The sequence below is a fragment of the Dermacentor albipictus genome, chromosome 1 (genome assembly GCF_038994185.2).
Source record: "Dermacentor albipictus isolate Rhodes 1998 colony chromosome 1, USDA_Dalb.pri_finalv2, whole genome shotgun sequence".
NCBI classification, from domain to species: domain Eukaryota; kingdom Metazoa; phylum Arthropoda; class Arachnida; order Ixodida; family Ixodidae; genus Dermacentor; species Dermacentor albipictus.
In genome coordinates, this window is record NC_091821.1 from 4,153,907 (window position 1) to 4,175,389 (window position 21,483).

The window sequence follows — 21,483 nt, forward strand, 5'->3', positions numbered from 1 at the left end:
GCCGCGACGCGCCATGAAGTCGGACGTGATCATGGGGCTTACGCCTCGATAGGATCATCCTCTATCTCGCTTGGGAGCACCACACAGACGCATGACTCCTCGCCAGCAGCACGGCACACATCCCAGGGGACACTTTCCCACCAAACGCGCTACGGCGCAGCGATCACGTCAGAGGCACCCCGCAACCGACGCTGCACCTAGGAATTGCGCTGTGAGCGGAAAGAGGAGCCGCGTCACCTAAACACGAGGGTTTTAGTCACGCACGCTTGAAGTTGGAAGGGGCGAGAGCGAGAAAACTTATTAAACGCAAGGGTATTGGGGCATCCTCGTGCCGGTCCCCGCACGGCCCCAATGCGTTCAAACGAGACGAAGGGGAGAAGCGGGCGAGTGGTGCACCACCTGTCGGGGTAGCGCCATACATGGGGAGGAGGGGGTCTTCTGTGTTTGCCGCAAGATGGCTCTACGTGTGCGCCAATCACAGAAGAAATGTAGCGGAAACGTACTTCGCTACTCGTGTAACTGCGACTTCTGCAATTTGCATGCTCATAATTACCTATATACACCACAGTATAACTTTCTACGGCACGTTTCTAAGGCAACACCACATTCACTAGAGGCGCTTTTGTCTCGCTTGGAACCATCGACTCATGGCTGAATAGTAGCGTCTCCTTCTCACACTCCCGAAACCCTGGTTAGATTCCCACCCAGCCCATCTTGCAAGCTGTTTTCATTTATGAATTGCTTCCGCCATTTTTCGCTCACGGCCAACGCCGCTGACGCCGACGACACCTGCTTTTCTGCGACACGAGCTCCTTAACGCTGTCGCGTTAAAACCGAGTATGATTCCTACGCGCCTTTTATGCTTCTGTTAAGGAGAACTGCTATCAGCGTCTAAGGGTTCCTTCACTGTGGCCGCGCTCTTGCTTCTACAAGCCCTTTAGAGGAGAACTTTACGATACAATGATACTGAAAAATGTTGAGCGAGAGGAAAAGAAGGATCAATTATGTCAGAGTTTTCTATCAAAATCTTCGCGGGTTACGCACAAAGGTGAATGAATGTTTCTTCAACTTCATTTCATCTTGATTCCCCATCATCGCCTTAACAGAGACCTGGTTTTGCCCCGAAATACCACCTAATGCATACTTACCGCTCACTTATTTATTTATTTATTTATTTAACAACCCTCTGGAACCTCTTGCGAGTGTCCTTACAGAGAGGGTAATTAGAAAAATACAGAAAAAATGTACAACAATAGTAAGCACAACAACACATTGGAATCAAACAGTACACTCGTACAGATTCCCACCCAGCCCATCTTGCAAGTTGTTTTCATTTATGAATTGCTTCCGCCATTTTTCGCTCACGGTGAAAAATGGGTTTGTTCGACTTTAGACAGATCAGTATGTTCCACAACACACATCGGTAACTGATTCCACATTTCAATTACGTTGCGGAGGAAGGAGTACCAGGATGTATCAGTCTTAGCGTCGTAAGCTTAGATTTGGCGATTGTGCTGAGTTCTGGAGCTCCGCTTACCAGGTGCCAGTGTGTATGTTTCTTTCCTAACCTTTATTTGGCCTTGGACTATTTGGGGTAACAGTTTCAATTGATTGCTTTTTGTGTACGCCTTTTTATTAGGCTCAGGTTAGGGTAGCGGATCATTTTTGTGACTGAATAATACCGTCGATATCGGGAGCATATCAACTGCACCGCGTACCTCTTAATTGTTTCTGTTTGTTTCTTCAAATAATTTTGATGCGGGCTCCATACCTATGACGCGTGCTCGAGAACTGGCCTGACAAAAGTTTTGTAAGCAGTCAGTCTCACATCACATGCAAAAGCACCTCCAGCCTTTTTTTTTAAAGAAAACATAGCCTCCCGTATGCCTTTGAACGAAGATTATCTGTATGTACGCTCCGAGCTAGGTTTTGCGTTATTGTTATTCTCAGGTATTTAAGCCGTGTAGTATTTATTTATTTTATTTTGTTTATTTACACAAGTACGTGCAGCACCACAAGGGCATTATTGCAGAGGGGGGGGGGGGGGGGCAAATTGAAGGAAAATGAACATGTGACAAAAACTTTACACAGCTAAGCACAGGTGGTAAAAGTAACAAAATACGTAATATCGATGAGTCATCTCAGCGGCAAAACGGTATTCAGTGAACTGCGGTGCAAAATTGTAACACAGTAATGGAAAGGGTACACTATCGCATGAAGCGCAATGCCAGCCAAATGATATAAAGAAAACGGGATGACGGCAGACTGCGTGACAATAAAGACAGAATTTCTGAACACGTTTAACATTCACTAATGATCTTGGGAAGCCTATTCCAGTGTGCGGAAGCATGCGGAAGAAATTAATTATGGTAGACATCAGTACGACAGCGCATTAGTATTCACGAAATATTTCTCACCAATAGCATATGGAAGCAAGGAACAGCATTGTTTTGTTTTTGTGGTTATGTGTATGTACATTGATTCAGCATAATTTATTTCCATACTCCATTTCCTGCACCATACGCTTAACGCCTGTAACAGTTATCAATTTTTAAACGACAGAAAGTTAAGCTAGTTGGTAAGGATTCATAATGCAAAAAAGGAGTAAGGCGTGCAGACACGGACACAAGAGAAGTGGACAGTCCCACTTGACCAACCTGACTGGTGCTCTTTTCTGTTATCAGCCTTGTGTCCAAAGTTTGTAGACAACAGGCAGCCTTCATTTAGGCTGTGATCTCGAAAATATGTATCCCTCTTTATGCGAAGTTTATCATGAAGGAGCAGGACCTTTGCTTTCTTGGACCTTTCTGCGGCTGCGCTTTCCCATAGTTTTCTGCCTATGTCTAATCTTCCTTTGGAATAGTAAGAGCTAACGCGCCGAATAGTACCATTCTGCTTTGCAGCTTTTTTCAGCACGTTTTTCTTTTCTCTGGCGTCGTAAAACTTAAGAAAAAGCTGGTCTACAGTTTTTGGTTGGAGTTTACCAAGACGATGAATTTGCTTGACTGTGTTAACCTGTACAACCATGGTCTTCTGAAAAATATTCTCCAGTACAAGTTCCTTTAGTTTTTACTGTTTCTACACCAGAGTCAGTCTCGCTCTCAGTGACACCAAAGACTAAGAAATTGTTCCGTCGGCTTCTATTCTCGCAATCGACTAGCTTTGTAGCCAGTTGTTGCACTATACTTTCTAACTTCCCAATTTTGCTACTCATTGCATCAACTGCATCAAAGAGGCCCTATACCCTGTCTGTCTTTGCGCTCACTGTAACAATTTCCATCATGTTTTGTGACGAGACCGCGATTCTTCTTCACTGAAATCAAAGGGGGTCCTGATTTCAATCAATCAAGTTATTGAGATACGTTCCGGGCCCAGATTTAGAATGTGCAACGGAATGTGTCTCGGTGGAGATTTTCGGTGCTGGTAGAAAAAGGCTATTAGTGGGGAATTTCTACCTCGCACCTGATATGAATATTAAGATGTACATGACTATTCTAGCCGCTATTGAAAATGTTATATAGGATCATGCTAACCATAATATGCTCATAATTGGTGATTTCAATACGCCTGGCATTTTCTGGCAAACTGGTGAAATTTCAACCCATTATTTTTACTTATCTTTCAAGTGTCAATCATTACTCGATTTTATATATTTGACATCTCTGTGCCAATTTAACAATATCCTGAACCCTTTTGACAATGTACTAGACCTTTATGTTTTAGTGACGCAGGAGCTGTGAATGTGTCATGTGGCGATTTTCCCCTTTTTAAGCGGGATAAATATCATCCCCCGCTTCATATTTCATTACTATTCGTGTTACATAGTAGCAGGAGATTAAAGGATACAGCAACACCTCGGTCTTTTAATTTCTCAAGCGGAGATTACGTTAGTCTTTAGCACTTTCTCAATAATGCGGACTCGTCCTCAGTCGTAGAAATGTAGTAGATGTTAATGACCAAGTCACGGCATTCACGAATATTCTTCCAATTAAATAAAAAACATTATACCACTAAAAAGTGCTAGATGCTCTAAATTTCCCCACTGGTTGTCTGTTGCATTGAAAACAGCCTTGAAGCTTAAAGACCGTGCTCAGTGAAACGCAGCGTAGAATTCAGCAACACCGGCATATAGATTTTAAAATGGACAGGGCACTCTCTAAACGTCTTTTCAAGCATGGTTATTCGTCTATATAGCTCAAATGAAAGCTGGTACTTTAAAAATGCAAAGTCTTTCTGGAGACACGCTCGTGAAAAGTCATTCAACAATACGAAACAAGATATCTCTCTTCTTGGTGGCGACAACCAACCTGTTCCAGATGTCGCGGGCGACTTCGCCCTACACATCGAGTCTGTGTACGGTGAAGGCTACAGTGACGAATTTAGTGAGCTTTCCAATCAGCCTTCGCTGGATTCAAGTCTATCAGTTACAGAGGAACATGTGTTTAAGATCATCAAACGCTTAAACCCGTCTTTTCCGTGTGGTCCCGATGATATTCCACCTCCTTTGCTTAAGACGTACTAATCCTTGCTTGTTCCAGTACTTGATTGTATTTTTAATTCTGCTTTAAAGACGAACACATTCCCAAAAGCTTCGAAAAGAGCGCGGGTCATTCCTGTCTTTAAGTCAAGGGTAAAAGCTGCTGCCATTAAGTATAGGCCTATTTCTGTCCTATGCGCAGCATCGAAATTATTCGTGTCAACTCTGCACTGAATAATTTTATTCTCTATTAAAAATACTATCATTCCTCTGCGACGTGGTTTCGTATCAGGACACTCCACAACTACCCAACTAGTTAGCTTCATGATGCGTGCCTTTCAAGCAGTGTATAAAAAACGGACAGCTTGATGTCATTCATTTTGACTTCAGTAAGGCGTTTGATGTCGTCTCCCACAAAATACTCCTTCAAAAGTAGAAACAACTTGATCTGCACCAATCTATCACAGCGGTGATAAGAAACTACCAACGCGACCGGTACTGCTACGTTAGCGTAAATGATTCGTCGTCAGAACTTCATGCGGCCACAAGTGGAGTTCCTGAAGGGTGTGCTCTGGGCCATCTTCTTTTCTCGATGTTTATTAACGAGGTTTCGGCCGTCATTCAAAATTAATCAATTTTTTTATATGATGATAACGCGATACATTTGAAAGTGGTAAAAATTGTTAATGGTACCACAGCACGGAACCTGAGAGGAGGGGAGGAGAGTTGAGTCCCGTAGTTCACTACAATTCTCCTACAGCTTTGTGAGTCTTGTATGGAGTGGATGCTAGAAATTTCAGAACAAAAAATTATTGAGTGCAGTGCAAAAAAATCAACCTACCGGCCATGTTTATTGGATCTACTAACTGCCAGAGGATAGCAAGCGCGTATACCTCAGAACTATGCTACCAAAATATGTGGACACACAAACCTAGGGAATACACATTACTGCCTAGATAAACTAAGGTCTCCAAAAACAACACTCGCTCTATATGCAGTTACAAGTCCTGCACCGTAACGTACTGTCACCAAAATTTCCCCTGCATACTTGCAAAAGCATGGGTCACTATTTCTTTGTTTGAAGTACGTGGGGGTTCTCATGTTCACAAATTTCACATATATCGATCTTTAGGAGTCAGACAATTATTGTGATTATTTTTGCGTATTTGGTTATGTTTGGCGTGATATTTCTTTTTTTATATTCGGGGTTCTCGAACATGCATGTACCTGTTTAAATTCATACACTAGCGTTGTCACATTCTGTCGCCGTCGATCTCCCATCGTGGCGACCAACAATCGAACCCCTGACCTCGTCCTCGTTAGCAGAAGACCACAGGAGCAATGTTTCAGGGTCGGATACTGCCCGAGCGAAGGTAAAAAGGCAAGGCTGGGTTAAGCAACGGCCTCGCCTGGCTTTCGTTTGCTCTGCATGCTGCACTTTGAAAGCCTGCCCTAAGTCACGTTCGCAACGCATCTCCCAGAGTAGCGAACTGGTTTACTTTACCTTTCGGCGAGTACCGATTGCAGTGCACGATCAAGGACGGCGTGCCCCGCTTCCCGCTGATGCGTTTACCCTGGCGGAGGCTGCCTTCCGCAGCCTTCTCATTTCGCACAAATCCTTGGATAAAAGCTCCGTTAGACGACAGTGAGATGGGAACAGCAGAGGCATGCAAACGTAAACGAGACAAGAAGCTGAGCTGAGTGAGGAAAAGATGGATCAAGATCGCGTAGAATTAGGAATTCAGGTTTCACTAGAAAAGAAGGGCCAAACGTCCATGTTCACCGGCTTTCAAATTATATCAGAAACACGTGTTCTTCTTTCCCATTCACTCATTTAATGTCTTCTCTGCTGAACAGAGTAATAAAAGGTAAATATGGTCTCTGTGTCCTATGGCCGACAGATCATTACCTATTTATTTCGGTATGCTGGGTGGTATTATCACGGCAGTGGGTGAACAATAAGAAAATATACAGACGCCAGCAATGCACTCGATGAATAAAGAAAGAAACAAGGCAAGAAATCAATAAAAATTATCTAAATGCAGCGGCCCAGAAACACTGTCACTTTCACGGGAGCACCGACACTATACTTTTCTCAATTTACAAACTTTTGTAGTGTCGTCTGCTTTACACAAAACTGGTCAAGCGTGTTGCATTCCCTGATTCGTTGACGGAAAATAGAAGCACGAAGGGCATTGTTAGTGCAAGAGACTCTCTGTACATTGAGTCATGTGTTTGGCGCACTTTGCGCTTTTACGTTAACGAGAGCTACGACGTTAGTTTTGAGGTGACCGTTCAGCAATCCACAAAATAAGGTTAGGTGATGTATCGTAGCTCAGTCGCACACTGCAGCTAGCCTCGTGGGATACACAAGCTCGATAGGCTAAATAAGCTCGCTTGGAGCGGTTAAATATTACTGCCTTGCGCTGTACGCTCTCAAGTACCGAAACTGCGGTGTTTGCGGATGGAAGCCACATTATATTTGCATATTCCAGCATTGGTCAGATAATTGTTACGTATGACAAGTGATGCGTTTCTCGAAAAGCGTTCCAGAACATTCGTTGAAATAAAAATAACTGGTTGATTGCGTTTTTTCGTCAGGTGTTCTACATGTGCTGTCCAGGTAAGGTCCGATGTTATAAAAGCCCCTGAGTATTTGTACTGAGTTACCGCTTGAAGGGCAACCCCGTTAAAGGAGTAGGGGAATAAAACTTTATTATTATTTGTTACAGTCACTCTGACCGTTTTTCATATTCAGAATCAGCTACCATCTGCTAATGTCCACACCCCTGCGCTACATTGTTCAACGAATAATTTGGGGACACTTGGTCGTTACGGTCTTTGATTTCACTGCACCGCATGCAACCGTCCGCGGATGACCTATTTTAACATCAACAGTTCCTACAATGTTGTCTATGAATAACAGGAACAAGAGCGGAACCAAAAAGGATCCCCACGGGACACCCGAAACGACCCTAACTGGGTCGGAACTATGTCCGTTGTATTGCACGAACTGGTAGGGATCTGAAACGTTACCACTAATAAAGGTAACTATCGCGCCATTGCCAAATTCATCTATAAGTTTGGAGATGAGTTTAGCATGCGACACATGAGAAAGGCCTTTGAGAAGTCTAAGAAGTTATATCAATTTCTGAGTACTCATCAAGGGCCAGCGTAAAGGAATCCGTCGCTTCGATAACTTGGGCTACAGTAGGTAGCCCACTTCTGAAACCATGGTTCAGTGCAGGATGTTCCACATCCACCCACCATGGCTCGGAGGGGCGCTGGCTAACACTCACAGGGCTAGATCTGGTAAGCATAAAACACCCAAGTTAGTGGACGGATTGATCGCCGTCGCCGTAGCACATTCGTTAGTGCAACGCACGCATCCTACCGGCGTCATCTTTGCGCCGAGTTTCCCTTTGGTGCTGCGAAAGTGTCTGATGGCCCACTGAGCTAAAAAGCCGGCAGCAGCAGCAACCAAATGGCGCCTCGTTGCCCAGCGAGGGCACGTCCCGCGCTCGCCTGGGGCCCCGGCCTCGACGAAGGGGCGGAACGGAGCTTCCGCGCGTCAGGGCACCGCCGCGACCCCCGATCTCGGAAACCTGCGCGTTCCTTGTACGCGCAAGCTCTCGCCTGCGTTCCGACTGCGCCTCCGCATAAAGCGCGGACCACACGCACGCTTGGGGACGCGCGCGAGCTCGCGTCTACGTAGCTTGCGCTTGCCGCGCCTCGCGAGGAATGGTGGTTTGCATCCACAAAGGTCGCTGGGATCATTCATAGACGCCTTGGATGATGCCACTTCGTACTTTGTTACTGTCAGTGTCTCAAAATGATTCGATAGCTAAAACGTAATTGGTATATTTGTAGAGATGTTAGACCAGCGCAACAAAAAGGAAATAAGAAGCCTTTTCTTGCATGATATAAATCTCCTTCAGCGAGAGTTGAATGTACTGCGCACCTAAAGGACCACTCAGGGGCGTTGAAATGGGCATTAATTATTTTGCAGTCACCACTCGCGAATGCTTAGTTGCCCTCAAAGCAGAACTTAAAGCGGAAAGCTTTACTTGGTGGAAAACTGATCTTTCATTCATTTCCAGTGCTTTAAAGAAATGGTAAAAATAAAGAGAAGAGAAAAGACGAAACGCTGCGTAGGATGTTGGCCTTCAACTGATGGTAGTACGTGAAAAGGTACAGGTCTGTATATATGCAGGGCGTCCCACAACCATGCACCAATTATTACAAATATGCAAATGCCACGTAGCTTATACCCGAAGCTTGGAGATAATCATATTTTTTACTTGTATTCCGCCTAATTGCACAAGTATTCTTAGTTATTTGTTCAACTAGTCAAATATTATCATTAGATGAAAAGTGTGAATGAGAAAATTGTGGAGCAACAGGAAAACCTACAGAAAGCGCTTTCTGTCGCTCGATACGTGCTTCATAATAATGTTTTTCCGATTGTGAAAGAAGCCCGCGAACACACGCAAAATTGACGCGCGTTTGGCCATTCGAGACACTTTGCCTGTGTCCGAGGGCTTCTTTCAAGCTCGGGAAAACATTTTTATGAAGCACGTATTGAGCGACAGAAAGTTGTATCTGGAGTTTGTCATGTTGCCCTACAAATTTTTTCGTTGAAAATTTTCATTTATTTATAATATTTAAAAAGTTGTATAAATAATTTAGGGTAAATATGTAGCTAGACGAAATGCAGAAAGTAATCTCAATATCTCCAAGGAATGGCATACGTTACCTTCATTCTGTCCAGCTGCGTGGAATTCGCATATTTAGAAATCATGTTGCTGATAGATGGGTCATCCTGTCAACCATTGTCCCAGTTAATTTGGACCGAGATCAAAAAAAAAAAAACGAAGAGCTCTAAGGAAATCGTACTGACTGCATAGCAGCCGCAGTCTTGTGTACATAAATTCAGTATATTTTTCGTCACGAGAGAGAGAGAGAGAGAAATAAAGTTGATTGTTAGACCAGGCTTCTTGAGCCCAAAGGTGGGTGGCCTCCTCAGTCCAGGTAGCCATGGCACGCTCCCACCGCCCGAGCCCTGTTCACCAACCGTAGCTGGCTTTCAGGGTCTTGCCTCACCAGCAGAGCCTCCCACTGGTCTTCCGATTCTTCCTCCATATCCGCTCCTTCCTGCATTTTATCGCCTGGTGGTGATGATCACGGTGGTACTTCGCGGTTATTTCTGCACTCCAGCACCATATGGCGCAAGGTGTTGGGCGTGTCCGGCGGGCAGAACTTGAAGTCTCGCTCGTAGGTGCCCGGATACATGGCGTGCAGCAGTGTTCCATGCGGGCAGGTTCCAGCCTGGAGTCTTCTCCAGGTTACCACTTGCTCCCTACTCATCGTCTTATGCGCGGACGGGTAGCGACGCCTCTGCTTCCTGTAGTGTGCCACGATGTCCGAGTACTTCTTGGATATCCGTTCATCATCCTCGTCGCAGTCGTTGGTACGTGTCCTCTGCGTGTCGGAGATGGCTCGGTGTGCATGATCTCGAGCCGCGGCGTGCGCCACCTGGTTCCCCGCGAGAGACTCGTGTACCGGCGTCCAGAGGATTTGTGCTGTTTCTACTTCGGTGTTGGTCAAGACCTGAAGTGCTGTCTTTCCGATCCTTCCGTTCACATACCTCCTGCATGCTTCTTGCGAGTCCGTCATCACGGTAACCAGGGTCTTCTTGCACGTTGCGATGGCCAGGGCTATGCCCAGCTCCTGCGCTGTGTTCGCGTCCTTGGCACGTATGGATGTGGCTGTAAGTTGTTCGCCCTTCTCGTCGACCACGCTGACTGCAAATCGGTCGGTTTATGACGCAGCTCCGTCCGTATATCTCACATTTTATTCTTTGCTGTTTGTGCGTTCCAATATGTGCTTGAGCGCCTGTATTCTCGCCTGTCTCCTTTCCTTGTCCTACTCGGGATGCATGTTTCTGGGAATGGTACTTATGTGTAGCTTGTCCCTGATCTCGTGTGGGATACGCTGAGGTAGGTGCTTCTCATCCTCGACTTGGTAGCTCAGATCTTGCAGCAGGGCTCTTCCCATTTTTGTTAGCTTTAGTCTCTCCAGTTGGTTGACGTTGTGCGCTTCCACGAGCTCTTCCCACGTGTTGTGAACTCCCATTTTGAGTAGTTTCACTGTGGATGTTTCAAAGGCCCAATGCAATTTTGTAGGATTTTCTGATGAGGGCGTTTACTTTATCACGAAGTATTAATTATTTGCATTTAATCAGAGAAGTGTTTAATTATTGCTTGAATCGCAATAATGTCAATTACAGAGTTGTAATTTTAAAGTTGCGCGCAAGCACGAGCGTTCATGTTGTTTAGAGGGCAAATTTCGATGCAGTCACATTTTAATGCACCCCGATTTTCGTTTTTAATTTGAAAATAACCCTTAATTCCACATAATCATCAGTGACTCTCAATGCAAATCAGGCAATGTCGAAACTGAGCCCGTCGGCTGCGCGAAAGAGGCAACCCTGCTATCACATAGACGGGAACGTTCTGTAACGAAAAACGCTACATATTTTGAAACTAACCGTCGTAGCCAGACGTAGCAGACACTGATGCGACACGTTCTGCCTCTCAAGCACCAGTTCTGCCATGTGCCGTGTCAGTTCTGCAGCAACAAGCCATTAACGAACCAGTTCTTGATAATAATTATTCTGAAGCCACATTATTAGCACCAAGGTATATCCGCATCAGCTCACAACTCAACTGTAATTACGTCAGGTCAGTTACGCTCATGGCTGCTTTATAAAAAAAAACTGTATAACCTAAAACCGAACTTGCTGCATAAAAATTTCAGTAAGGTTGTGACCTCGATGACGAATATCACATAGATTTCAAGAGATTACTCGTGGCATAGGATGCAAGTAAAGAGGGACTTTGCGCGTGGCCATTACTTTTATAAAAATTACCTGCTTCATTAAAGCTTTGCTTTACAAAGATACGAATATGTTCCTTGGGTCTGAATATTTCTTTCATATTCTTTTGCAAGAATAATGTAAATTATGTGCTTTTACGTGCCAAAACCACGATATATTTATGAGACACACCCGTAGTGGGGAACTCCAGGTTAATTTTCACCACCTGGGGTTTTCAACATGCGCCCAAAGCGCGGTACACGGGCGTCGTCGCATTTCGTTCCCATCGCAATGCGGTCGCCATGGACGGTATTCAATCCCGCGCCCTCAGGCCTAAGAACACAACGCCACTACGCCACGAAGGCGGGTCAGAAGCAAGTCGTATACCGATGCGCCCAGGCGGTAACGAAGCAGACCCTTTTCCATCATTTTCTGTCGGCATACTGTATCCACTATAAATTCATTCTTTCAATTCAGCTGAAGGACATCATGGCGCAGCAAGTTCTGTTTATTAATAGTTGGACACTCTTAAAATGCGTTTTTGTATGCAGTGACATTAAGATTTTATGTAGCGAACAGCTCGAAATGTATTCTTGTATCCAGCAACAGCAGTTATTTACTTATGGAAGAAACGTTTACGTAATCGTGTTGAAAGTAGAAAAGGCCACAAAATTAATCGAAGCAGAAGAGGTGGCTGGACATAATTGTCTACCAAGAACATAAGTATTGTGACTGCATGCGTATGTAGTGCAAGAGATTGATGAAGTCTGACATCATAATCTAAGGATGGAAAAGGAGCGACATCGCAGTAGTTTACGCGAAATCGCAGCGACATCGCAGTTTCTTTACTGATTTCTTTCTGTACATATACAGAAATCGGAACAAAAGCGATAGCCTCAACAGTCTGAGGGAGGTTTGTGCTCCAAATACACTTTGGCACGCAGGCCTAATACAGATAGTCAAGGAACACTTATGCTGAACTTAAGAAAAGACAATACGTACAATAACTTTGTCATCACTGGTATAAAGAATATGAACAATAAGACAATGTTACGAAAATGTTGCAGATCGAACGTGACCTGTTGGAATCTATACACAGTGAAGCTTACTTGGAAGTATTCACGCGCACATTCTCATGTGCCTCAAGGATGCCCCCAACCAGGAGCTCCGCAATGCAATGCACATTTGAATGCAACCAAAGTTATAGGGGTTCATAGAGGCACGCTGTCTTTCTGCGCCATTTGTTTGCGGTATTTGGCCTCGCCTTGGAGGCGCAGATATAACCGTCCACGTGGTTGCCAGGTGGAGCGATGCGAGGCCATCTCCGGGGCCCTTTCTCCCCCTCATCGCTGCTCTCGGGCTCGCAGTCGCCTCGCACTCTCCACCAGTGGTCCGCGACCACCATGCACCAGCCGGCTGACCCCTTTGCCTTCCACTGCTTCGGGTCGCAGTGTGAGCCGTCCCTCGTAGATGGCGCCGCCATCGCACTGCCGAGTGTGAGCTATGAGGCGATAACGCACGAGCAGCAAACAGTCGCGTTCTGGAAAGTCCGGGATGGTTCGCAAAAAAGTCAGGGTCAAGCATTAATTGCTATCGCAAATTATTAGACAGCTATACCAAGTAAAGATAGTCGTTTTATAAGCTGCACAAACAACTGTAAACGCTCGTTCACTCACTAAGTCAACAATCACGTAGTCCCACGCGCACAGGCACAGAAAAAGACATCTGACTGGCTAACCTCGGACGCTCGCTGTCACAACGCTGGCGTGAAGAAGAGTGGCCCCAAGGGCGAGCCGAATTCCCCTTCGTCCAGCCTCTCGCTTCAATACGTACTAGGTGCGCGAGAACACAGCGCGCACGAAGCTATCAGCTAGATATCTCTGGTCGCTTAGCCTTCTAACCCAGCACAGACTGCCTCCAAGATAGGACGCGCACGGCCGTACTCAAACGCTGCAGCTGGAGTGGAAGAGGAGATGCGCACCAACAGTCCCCCTTCTGACGCAATAGTTCTGCGGAAACCCGCTAGGTGGAGAGAAGTAATAATTAAGGAAAAATCAGACATCTACCCGTTCGTAGCAATTGCTACAAAGGAAACCCACACGGGTTCCTCGAAAGAAAAGCCTCGCAGTTGAAGAAAAAGTCGTCCTGGTCCAGGACATGAACCCGGGACCACCGCTTTCCGGGGCAGCCGCTCTACCAGGCTTTTTTTTTTTTCGAGGAACCCGTTTGGGTTTCTTTGTAGCAATTGCTACGAACGGGTAGATGCCTGTTTTTCCCTTTTGTACTTCCCCCGTCTCCCCGCCTGCTAGCGCACGCGCATTTCCGCAATGAGCCGCAGTGCGTTGCTGTCTAAAAAACAGGAAGAGTCAAGCGCGCAGCTCTTCCTGTACTTCTTGTAGTGCACCTTTTTGCCATGCAAGTGGAGATTATTATTTGTGATAAATTTCACAGATAACACTGCGAGGGGTAGCCTTTATGAGCAATATATTTGTGCGAAAATCACAAGAAAATTGCCTTGTCAGTGGATTTTTGTAAAAGTGTTCTCTATATTCCTCTGCAGTGCTGGATGCATCAGGAAAAATCCCCAGTGGTTTCTCCGACGGCAGCCTGGCGGAACTGGGAGACTACGATCTGTGTCTTCGCCTTGTGGTCCACAAAAGTACGCAGTCCGGCACAGGCGAGGAGCTCTTCCGCGGACAATACTGCAGCTTCACTCTCGACCCTCCGCTTCCCCCGAGACCACCAGTGATAAGGAACACCCAACCACTCATCGACAGCAGCAGTTTCTCCAACCACTCGGTGCGACCACTTTTAGTGTTCAAGAAGGCCTTTGCCAATCAGTTCCACGAGTAAGATGTGATTCGTGGCCTTCCAATATCAGCAGTCGCAATATAAGCGATGCAGCAGAGGGTGCTAAGAATCCCTGGTTCCGGACAGGCCGCCATTGGAATCCGAACCTGGCAACGTTTAACGCTAGAACGTTATCTAGTGAGGAGAGTCTAGCAGTGCTATTGGAGGAATTAGAGGGCAGTAAATTGGATATAATAGGGCTCAGTGAAGTTAGAAGGACGAAAGAAGCATATACAGTGCTGAGAAACGGGGACGTCCTGCGCTACCGGGGCATAGCGGAGAGACGAAAACTAGGAATTGGATTCCTGATTAATAAGGATATACCTGGTAACATACAGGAGTCCTATAGCAATTACGAGAGGGTGGCAGGTCTTGTTGTGACACCTAATAAGAGGTACAAATTGAAGGCCGCAAAGCTCTGATCGGATCATCATGACTCTACATCTAGTCATAATGACCAGGAAGTAGTAAGCTTCTATGAAGACATGGGATCGGAGATGGGTAAAGTCAAAACAAAATACACTATGCTGATGGGCGACTTCAATGCCAAGGTAGGCACGAAGCAGGCTGGAGATAAGACAGTGGGGGAATATGGCATAGACACTAGGGATAGCAGGGGAGAGTTATTAGTAGAGTTTGCAGAACAGAATAATATGCAGATAATGAATACCTTCTTCCGCAAGTGGGATAGCAGAAAGTTGACGTGGAGGAGCCCGCATGGCAAGACTAGAAATGAAATTGATTTTATACTCTGCACTAACCCGGGCATCGTACAAGATGTGGACGTGTTCTGAAAGGTGAGCTGCGTTGACCATAGGATGGTAACAACTCGAATTAGCCTAGACTTGAGGAGGGAAGGGAATGAACTGGTACATAAGAAGCCGATGAATGAGTTAGCGGTAAGAGGGAAAAGAGAGGATTTCCAGATGAAGCTCCAGAACAGGTATTCCGCTTTAACTCAGGAAGAGGGCCTTAGTGTTGCAGATATCAACGACAATCTTATGGGTATCATTAAAGAGTGCGCAATAGAAGTCGGTGGTACCTCCGTTAGACAGGATGCCAGTAAGCTATCGCAGGAGACAAAAAATCTCATCAAGAAATGCCAATGTATGAAAGCTTCTAACCCCACAGCTAGAATACTACTGGCAGAACTTTACAAGTTAATCAACAAGCGTAAGGCAGCTGACATAAGGAAGTATAATATGGATAGAATTGAACATGCTCTCAGAAACGGAGGAAGCCTAAAAGCAGTGAAGAAGAAACTAGGAATAGGCAAGAATGGGATGTATGCGTTAAGAGACTAAGCTGGCAATATCATTACTAATATGGATGAGATCGTTCCAGTGGCTGAGGAGTCCTACAGAGATTTATACAGAACCAGTGGCACCCACGTCCATAATGGAATAGAGAATGGTCTAGAGGAATTTGAAATCCCACAAGTAACGCCGGAAGAAGTAAAGAAAGCCTTGGGAGCTATGCAAAGGGGGAAGGCGGCTAGGGAGGATCAGGTAACAGCAGATTGGCTCAAGGATGGTGGGCAGATTGTTCAAGAAAAATTGGCCACACCGTATAAGCAATGCCTCGTAACTTCGAGCGTACCGGAACCTTCGAAGAACGCTAACACAATCCTAATCGATAAGAGAGGAGAGGCCAAAGACTTGAAAAATTATAGACCGATCAGCTTACTGTCCGTTGCCTACAAAGCATTTACTAAGTTAATCGCCAATAGAATGAGGAACACCTTAGACTTCTGTCAACAAAAAGGACCAGGCAGAATTTCATAAAGGCTACTCAACGATAGACCATATTCACACTATAAATCAGGCGATAGAAAAATGTGCGGAATATAACCAACCATTATATATAGCTTTCATTGATTACGAGAAAGTTTTGATTGAGTGGAAATTTCAGCCGTTATGGAGGCATTACGGAGTAAGGGTGTACACGAGCCGTATGTAAAAATACTGAAAGATATCTGTAGTGGCTCCACAGCCACCGTAGTCTTCCATAAAGAAAGCAACAAAATCCCAATAAAGAAAGGCGTCAGGCAGGGAGATACGATCTCTCCAATGCTATTTACAGCGTGTTTACAGGACGTATTCAGAGACCTGGATAGGGAAGAATTGGGCATAAGAGTCAATGGAGAATACCTTAGTAACTTGCTATTCGCTGATGATATTGCCTTGCTTAGTAATTCAGGGGACCAACTGCAATGCATGCTCACTGACCTGGAGAGGCAAAGCAGAAGGGTGGGTCTAAAAATTAATCTGCAGAAAACTAAAGTAATGTTTAACAGTCTCGGAAGATAACAGCAGTTGACGATAGGTAGCGAGGCACTGGAAGTGGTAAGGGAATACATCTACTTAGGACAGGTAGTGAGTGCGGATCCGGATCATGAGACTGAAATAATCAGAAGAATCAGAATGGGCTGAGGTGCGTTTGCTAGCCACTCTCAGATCACGAACAGCAGCTTCACGTTATCCCTCAAGAGAAAAGTGTATAACAGCTGTGTCTTACCAGTACTCACGTACGGGGCAGAAACCTGGAGGCTTACGAAAAGGGTTCTGCTTAAATTGAGGACGACACGACGAGCTATGGAAAGAAGAATGATAGTGTAACGTCAAGTGATGAGAAAAGAGCAGATTGGCTGAGGGAACAAACGCGAGGTAAGGACATCTTAGTTGAAATCAAGAAAAAGAAATGGGCATGGGCAGGACATGCAATGAGGAGGGAAGATGCCCGATTGTCATTAAGGGTTACGGACTGGATTCCAAGGGAAGGGAAGCGTAGCAGGGGCGGCAGAAAGTTAGGTGGGCGGATGAGATTAAGAAGCTTGCAGGGACAACATGGCCACATTTAGTACATGACCGGGGTAGTTCGAGAAGTATGGGAGAGGCCTTTGCCCTGCAGTTGGCGTAACCAGGCTGATAATGATCATGAATATAAGCAATCTGCCGCTTTTTCATGGTCACACAGAGTAACGATTAGAGACGGCTTAAGTGTTTGTGTCAACATCAATATCGTGTTCTTCCTTTTGATCCGTACAAGACACTGTTGACAACGGGACAGTAGTATGCTGCGGTTTACGGCCATGCTGAAAACATGTCGAATATCGCGTCCTTCGATGGTGACACCTAGAAACTATCACCTATACTCATGCTCTCTGGCACAGCTGTACGTTGTGCAGGCTGATACTGTAACTTCGGAAACATTTTTTAACGCCAGCGGAAGAGGACGTAAGCAAGACGTTCGCAACACAGTGAGCTTGGTGTTGTTAACCAAATTGTGTTGTCAACGCCTTCCTCCTGGCCACGCCCCCTGGCGCTAAAATGTTTTCCATTATCTTCTTAAGTTCGAAATGTTGTATGCACGTGACAAAAATCTTTTTTTTTTCGTTGAAGGGGCTTTGATCTCTCAACGAAAGCGTACTACAACATGCTCACTGGCACAACGAAAGTATAGACTAATAGGTTTGCAATTACATGACATTGAAATCTGTATTATCCACAGACTGGTAATTCACTTCAGCCCATCTCGACACGAGACATGCAGCAGATTTTGCAAAGAACGCCGCCTGGAACCATCCGTCCAAGCGGGCAGAGAAGTGCTGCCACCACATCTAGGTTTCCAGACGCCCGCCTCGCGCGACATCTCCGGTTCAAGGCGGTGTGCCAAAGAACGGTAATCGCTTTAAAGCACAAGAGTCAAAGAAACCTGGTTTGTTGGCGATGAATTCGTTGATTCTCACGATGAGGCAGCGTTTCTTGTTTGATTGAGTAAATGCGTATAGAAGTGAGCCGATGACATGTGTAGTTGTTGGTAAGCCGAGTGGCCGATTCGATATATGTCTGCTGTCCTCCCAGATAGCCAGATACATCCATTAGATGTGCATAATAGTGACACGGTTGGGGTATTCGAGTGTCTGAACGAGGCGCGTGGACGCCATCACTCGAGAAAAGAAGAAGAACGAACTGGGCTCGCGCTGTGAATCTAACAGGTCAGCGCTGCAGCCGCTGTTGTAAACATAACCTGTAAATAGTTGCTCTTCTTGCTGACTCGTCCTTCGCATAACATTGTGGTGGAGGTGTAATGTTTTCCGTCCTCGCCACGGAGCTCCGAAGCAGCCGCACCGTTGTATTCTCAGCCATGGCTTTCTATGGAACCACCCCGCACCACCTACACCTGCGGCGCCAACCACAACGTACGTTGCGGTTCCTAGTCACGGTGATCCTAGGACATCATCCGGTCAAAGTGACGTGGACGTCGAGGACTGGCTCAGCATGTATGAGCGCGTTAGCCAAAGTCACCTCTGGGACCTTACCATCATGCTTGCCAATGTGATCTTTTATCTTGAAGGGACACCGCGTGTCTGGTTTCACACCCATGAGGTCGAGCTCTCCAGCTGGGACATTTTCAAAGAGCGGATTCGCGACCTAGTTGGCCACAGGTCAGGTCGCCAACAGGCTGCGCGCAAAGAGCTTGCCACCCGTGTCTAGTCGTCGACCGAATCGTATGTCTCCTACATACAGGAATGGCTCCCGCTTTGCCGGAAAGCCGTCGAGCACATGACCGAGGTTAACAAAGTGAGCCATATACTAAAAGGCATCGCGGACGACGCCTTCAATTTGCTCGTCTATAACGACGTTTCTACCGTCAACGCCATCGCCGAAGAATGCCGCCGCTTCGAGTTAGCCAAAAGCCGCCTCCTCGTCCCACAGTTTTCCCGCATCCCACACACCCCTACCACGTCCCTTGCCCCGTTCTTACTGCCACGCGACCATTTCGAGAGAGCGTCACACGTATCGTTCGCAGTGAGGTTGAAGCGGTGAGTCCGGCCCCCATTCATCCACGAACCCCTAGCGGTACCTTTGACCAAGCGGCTCCCACTATTTCCGTTATTCAAGCAGTTGTGCGGCAAAAAATTGCAAACCTTGGCATCCCTACCGCCTGCTCTGTCTCCCGACCTGATTCCGCGCCCTTTCCCGTGTCCACAACCTGTAATGACCAGTATTTCGCTTCCAGACCATGCAATCCTGCTGAATGGCGAACCCCACACGACAAAACCATCTGGTTCCGCTGCCGCCGCGTTGGTGATGTATCCCGCCACCACCGCGCCACCTAGATGCCGCCGTACTGGAGCTCATTCCCTGCTCCTTGCCCATACGCCGACAGTCGCCGTTATTCACCTCGTCGTCTGTACTCTACTTCTGATGCCCCCGACAGCCGCTTCTCCGTCCGATCGGCGTCGCTCCCCGTCACGCAAGCCTAGCCCCTTTTCCTAGCCGAACCGACGGGCGGAAAACTAGGCCATGCAGCTCTTGAAGGAAGTGCTGCGTCACGTTCATCCTGTCCAAATCCTTCATTTGCGCTCCTCACCACCAAAAACTTAATTGAAGTAGACGTATGTACATGGTGTTTCGTTGACGGCCTTATTGGATACTGGAGTCCAAGGGTCCATAATGAGCGCTAACCTATGTCGTCGCCTCAGAAGCGTTCTTACGCCTGCCATCACCCGAGCCGTGCACGTCGCCAAGGGCCCCCCTGTTGCCGTCAGCAGTATGTGCACTGCTCGCATAGGAATTGCTAGCCGCCAAGTTCAAGTCCTATTCACCGTGGTGACCAGTTGCCATCGTGACCTAATCTTCGGGCTGGACATTGACGACACATTCTGCCCTTATCGACTGTTCCACCAGTACTCTGTACCTCGAGCTTCCTCTTCTTTCAGACGTTCGCCGAACAACCGAACATCCTCTGCACTACAGCGTTTATTCGCTTACCTCCAAAAGCCCTAACCTTCGTCGAATTGGCCTCAACGGCAACCATGCCTGATGGCGACTATGTCGTCGTCGCACCTATTCGTGATGTCCTCCTGGCGTGTGACATCTCTGTGCCACACTCCGTCGCAACCCTTTCCGCTAATCGAACGTGTCTCCCCGTTAACAATTTTGGCTTCACGAAGCAAGTGTTACCTGAAGGCATAGCGGTGGCCACGCTCCGGTCAGGACAGACCACCGCGTCACCGTTTTTGCAGCTGACGCCTCTCGAGATCCTCCTGATTACCCGCAGGATGCCTTGAACCTCGACGGCCGATTACGTCCCATGATCGCTCCGGACCTCGCACCTGACCAAGCAGCCGCCCTATATCGCCTTTTGCTTTCCTACCGCGACATATTTGACACTGAAAATCGACCACTTGCTCAGACGTCCCTTGTTAAGCATCAGATAAACACTAGTGATGCTGTTCCCATTCACCGCCGACCGCATCGCGTGTTCATGGCACAGCGGCAAGTTATTCAGCAGGAAGTAAACAAGAAGCTCCCCAGAGGCATTGTTGAGCCCTAGTCGAGTCCTTGGGCGTCGCCGGTCGTGCTCGTCAAAAAGAAAGATGGCACGTGGCGTTTCCGTGTTGATTACCGCCACGTAAACCGAATTACTAAAAAAGGGTGTTTACCCTTTACCACGAATCAACCACGCTCTCGATCGTCTTCATGGTGCCAAATACTTTTCGTCCATCGATTGGTTTTTCGGCTTTTCGACCTTCGATCTGGTTATTGGCAGATTTCCGTCGATGAACAAGACCAAGAAAAGACCGCTTTGGTCACACCAGATGGGCTCTACCAATTCAAGGTTATGCCGTTCGGTTAATGCTGTGCCCCCGCCACCTCCGAACAGATAATCGACTCTCTGCTTCAAGGTTTGAAATGGTAAACTTGCCTTTGTTATCTCGACGACGTCCTTGTGTTTTCTCCTACATTTGAGACGCATCTTGAGCGCGTCACAGCTATCTTTGACGTCTTCCGCAAGGCTGGGCTCAAGTTAAACTCATCTAAGTGCCAATTCGAGCGCCAACAGATTAGTGCTAGGCCATCTCGTCGATGCTTCCGGAGTACAGCTGACCCGGAGAAGGTTCGAGCAGTAACGTCTTTTCCTGTACTTCAGTTTGTCAAAGACGTCCGGAGTTTTTTTGGGCTCTTTTCTTATTACCGACAGTTCGTGAAAGATTTCGCAGCAATCGCTCGACCCCTCAGTGAACTTCTGAAGAAAGACGTGCCTTTTACGTGAAGTTCCCCTCAGGCTGCCGCATTTTCAAGTCTTATCACGATTCTCACCAATCCACCGATCTTGGCCCACTTTGACCCATCCGCACCTACAGAGGTCCGAACCGATGATAGTGGTTATGGGATCGGTGCCGTTTTATCGCAACGCCAATACGGACACGGCCGCGTTATAGCCTACGCTAGCCGGCTCCTGATAACTGCAGAGCGCAACAATTCGATTA

The 21,483-nt window shown here is 46.7% G+C and overlaps 1 protein-coding gene across 2 annotated transcripts in view; it reads left to right on the forward strand.

The window, feature by feature from the left end:
• The window catches only part of LOC135919115 (nose resistant to fluoxetine protein 6-like), a 360,507-nt gene that overhangs the window by 100,545 nt on the left and 238,479 nt on the right, over nucleotides 1-21,483 (forward strand). For both annotated transcript variants that reach the window (XM_065452846.1, XM_065452847.1), the window contains exon 2: nucleotides 13,915-14,153. In XM_065452846.1, coding sequence (XP_065308918.1) covers nucleotides 13,915-14,153 — 239 coding nt within the window. The remainder of the gene's footprint in view (nucleotides 1-13,914; nucleotides 14,154-21,483) is intronic.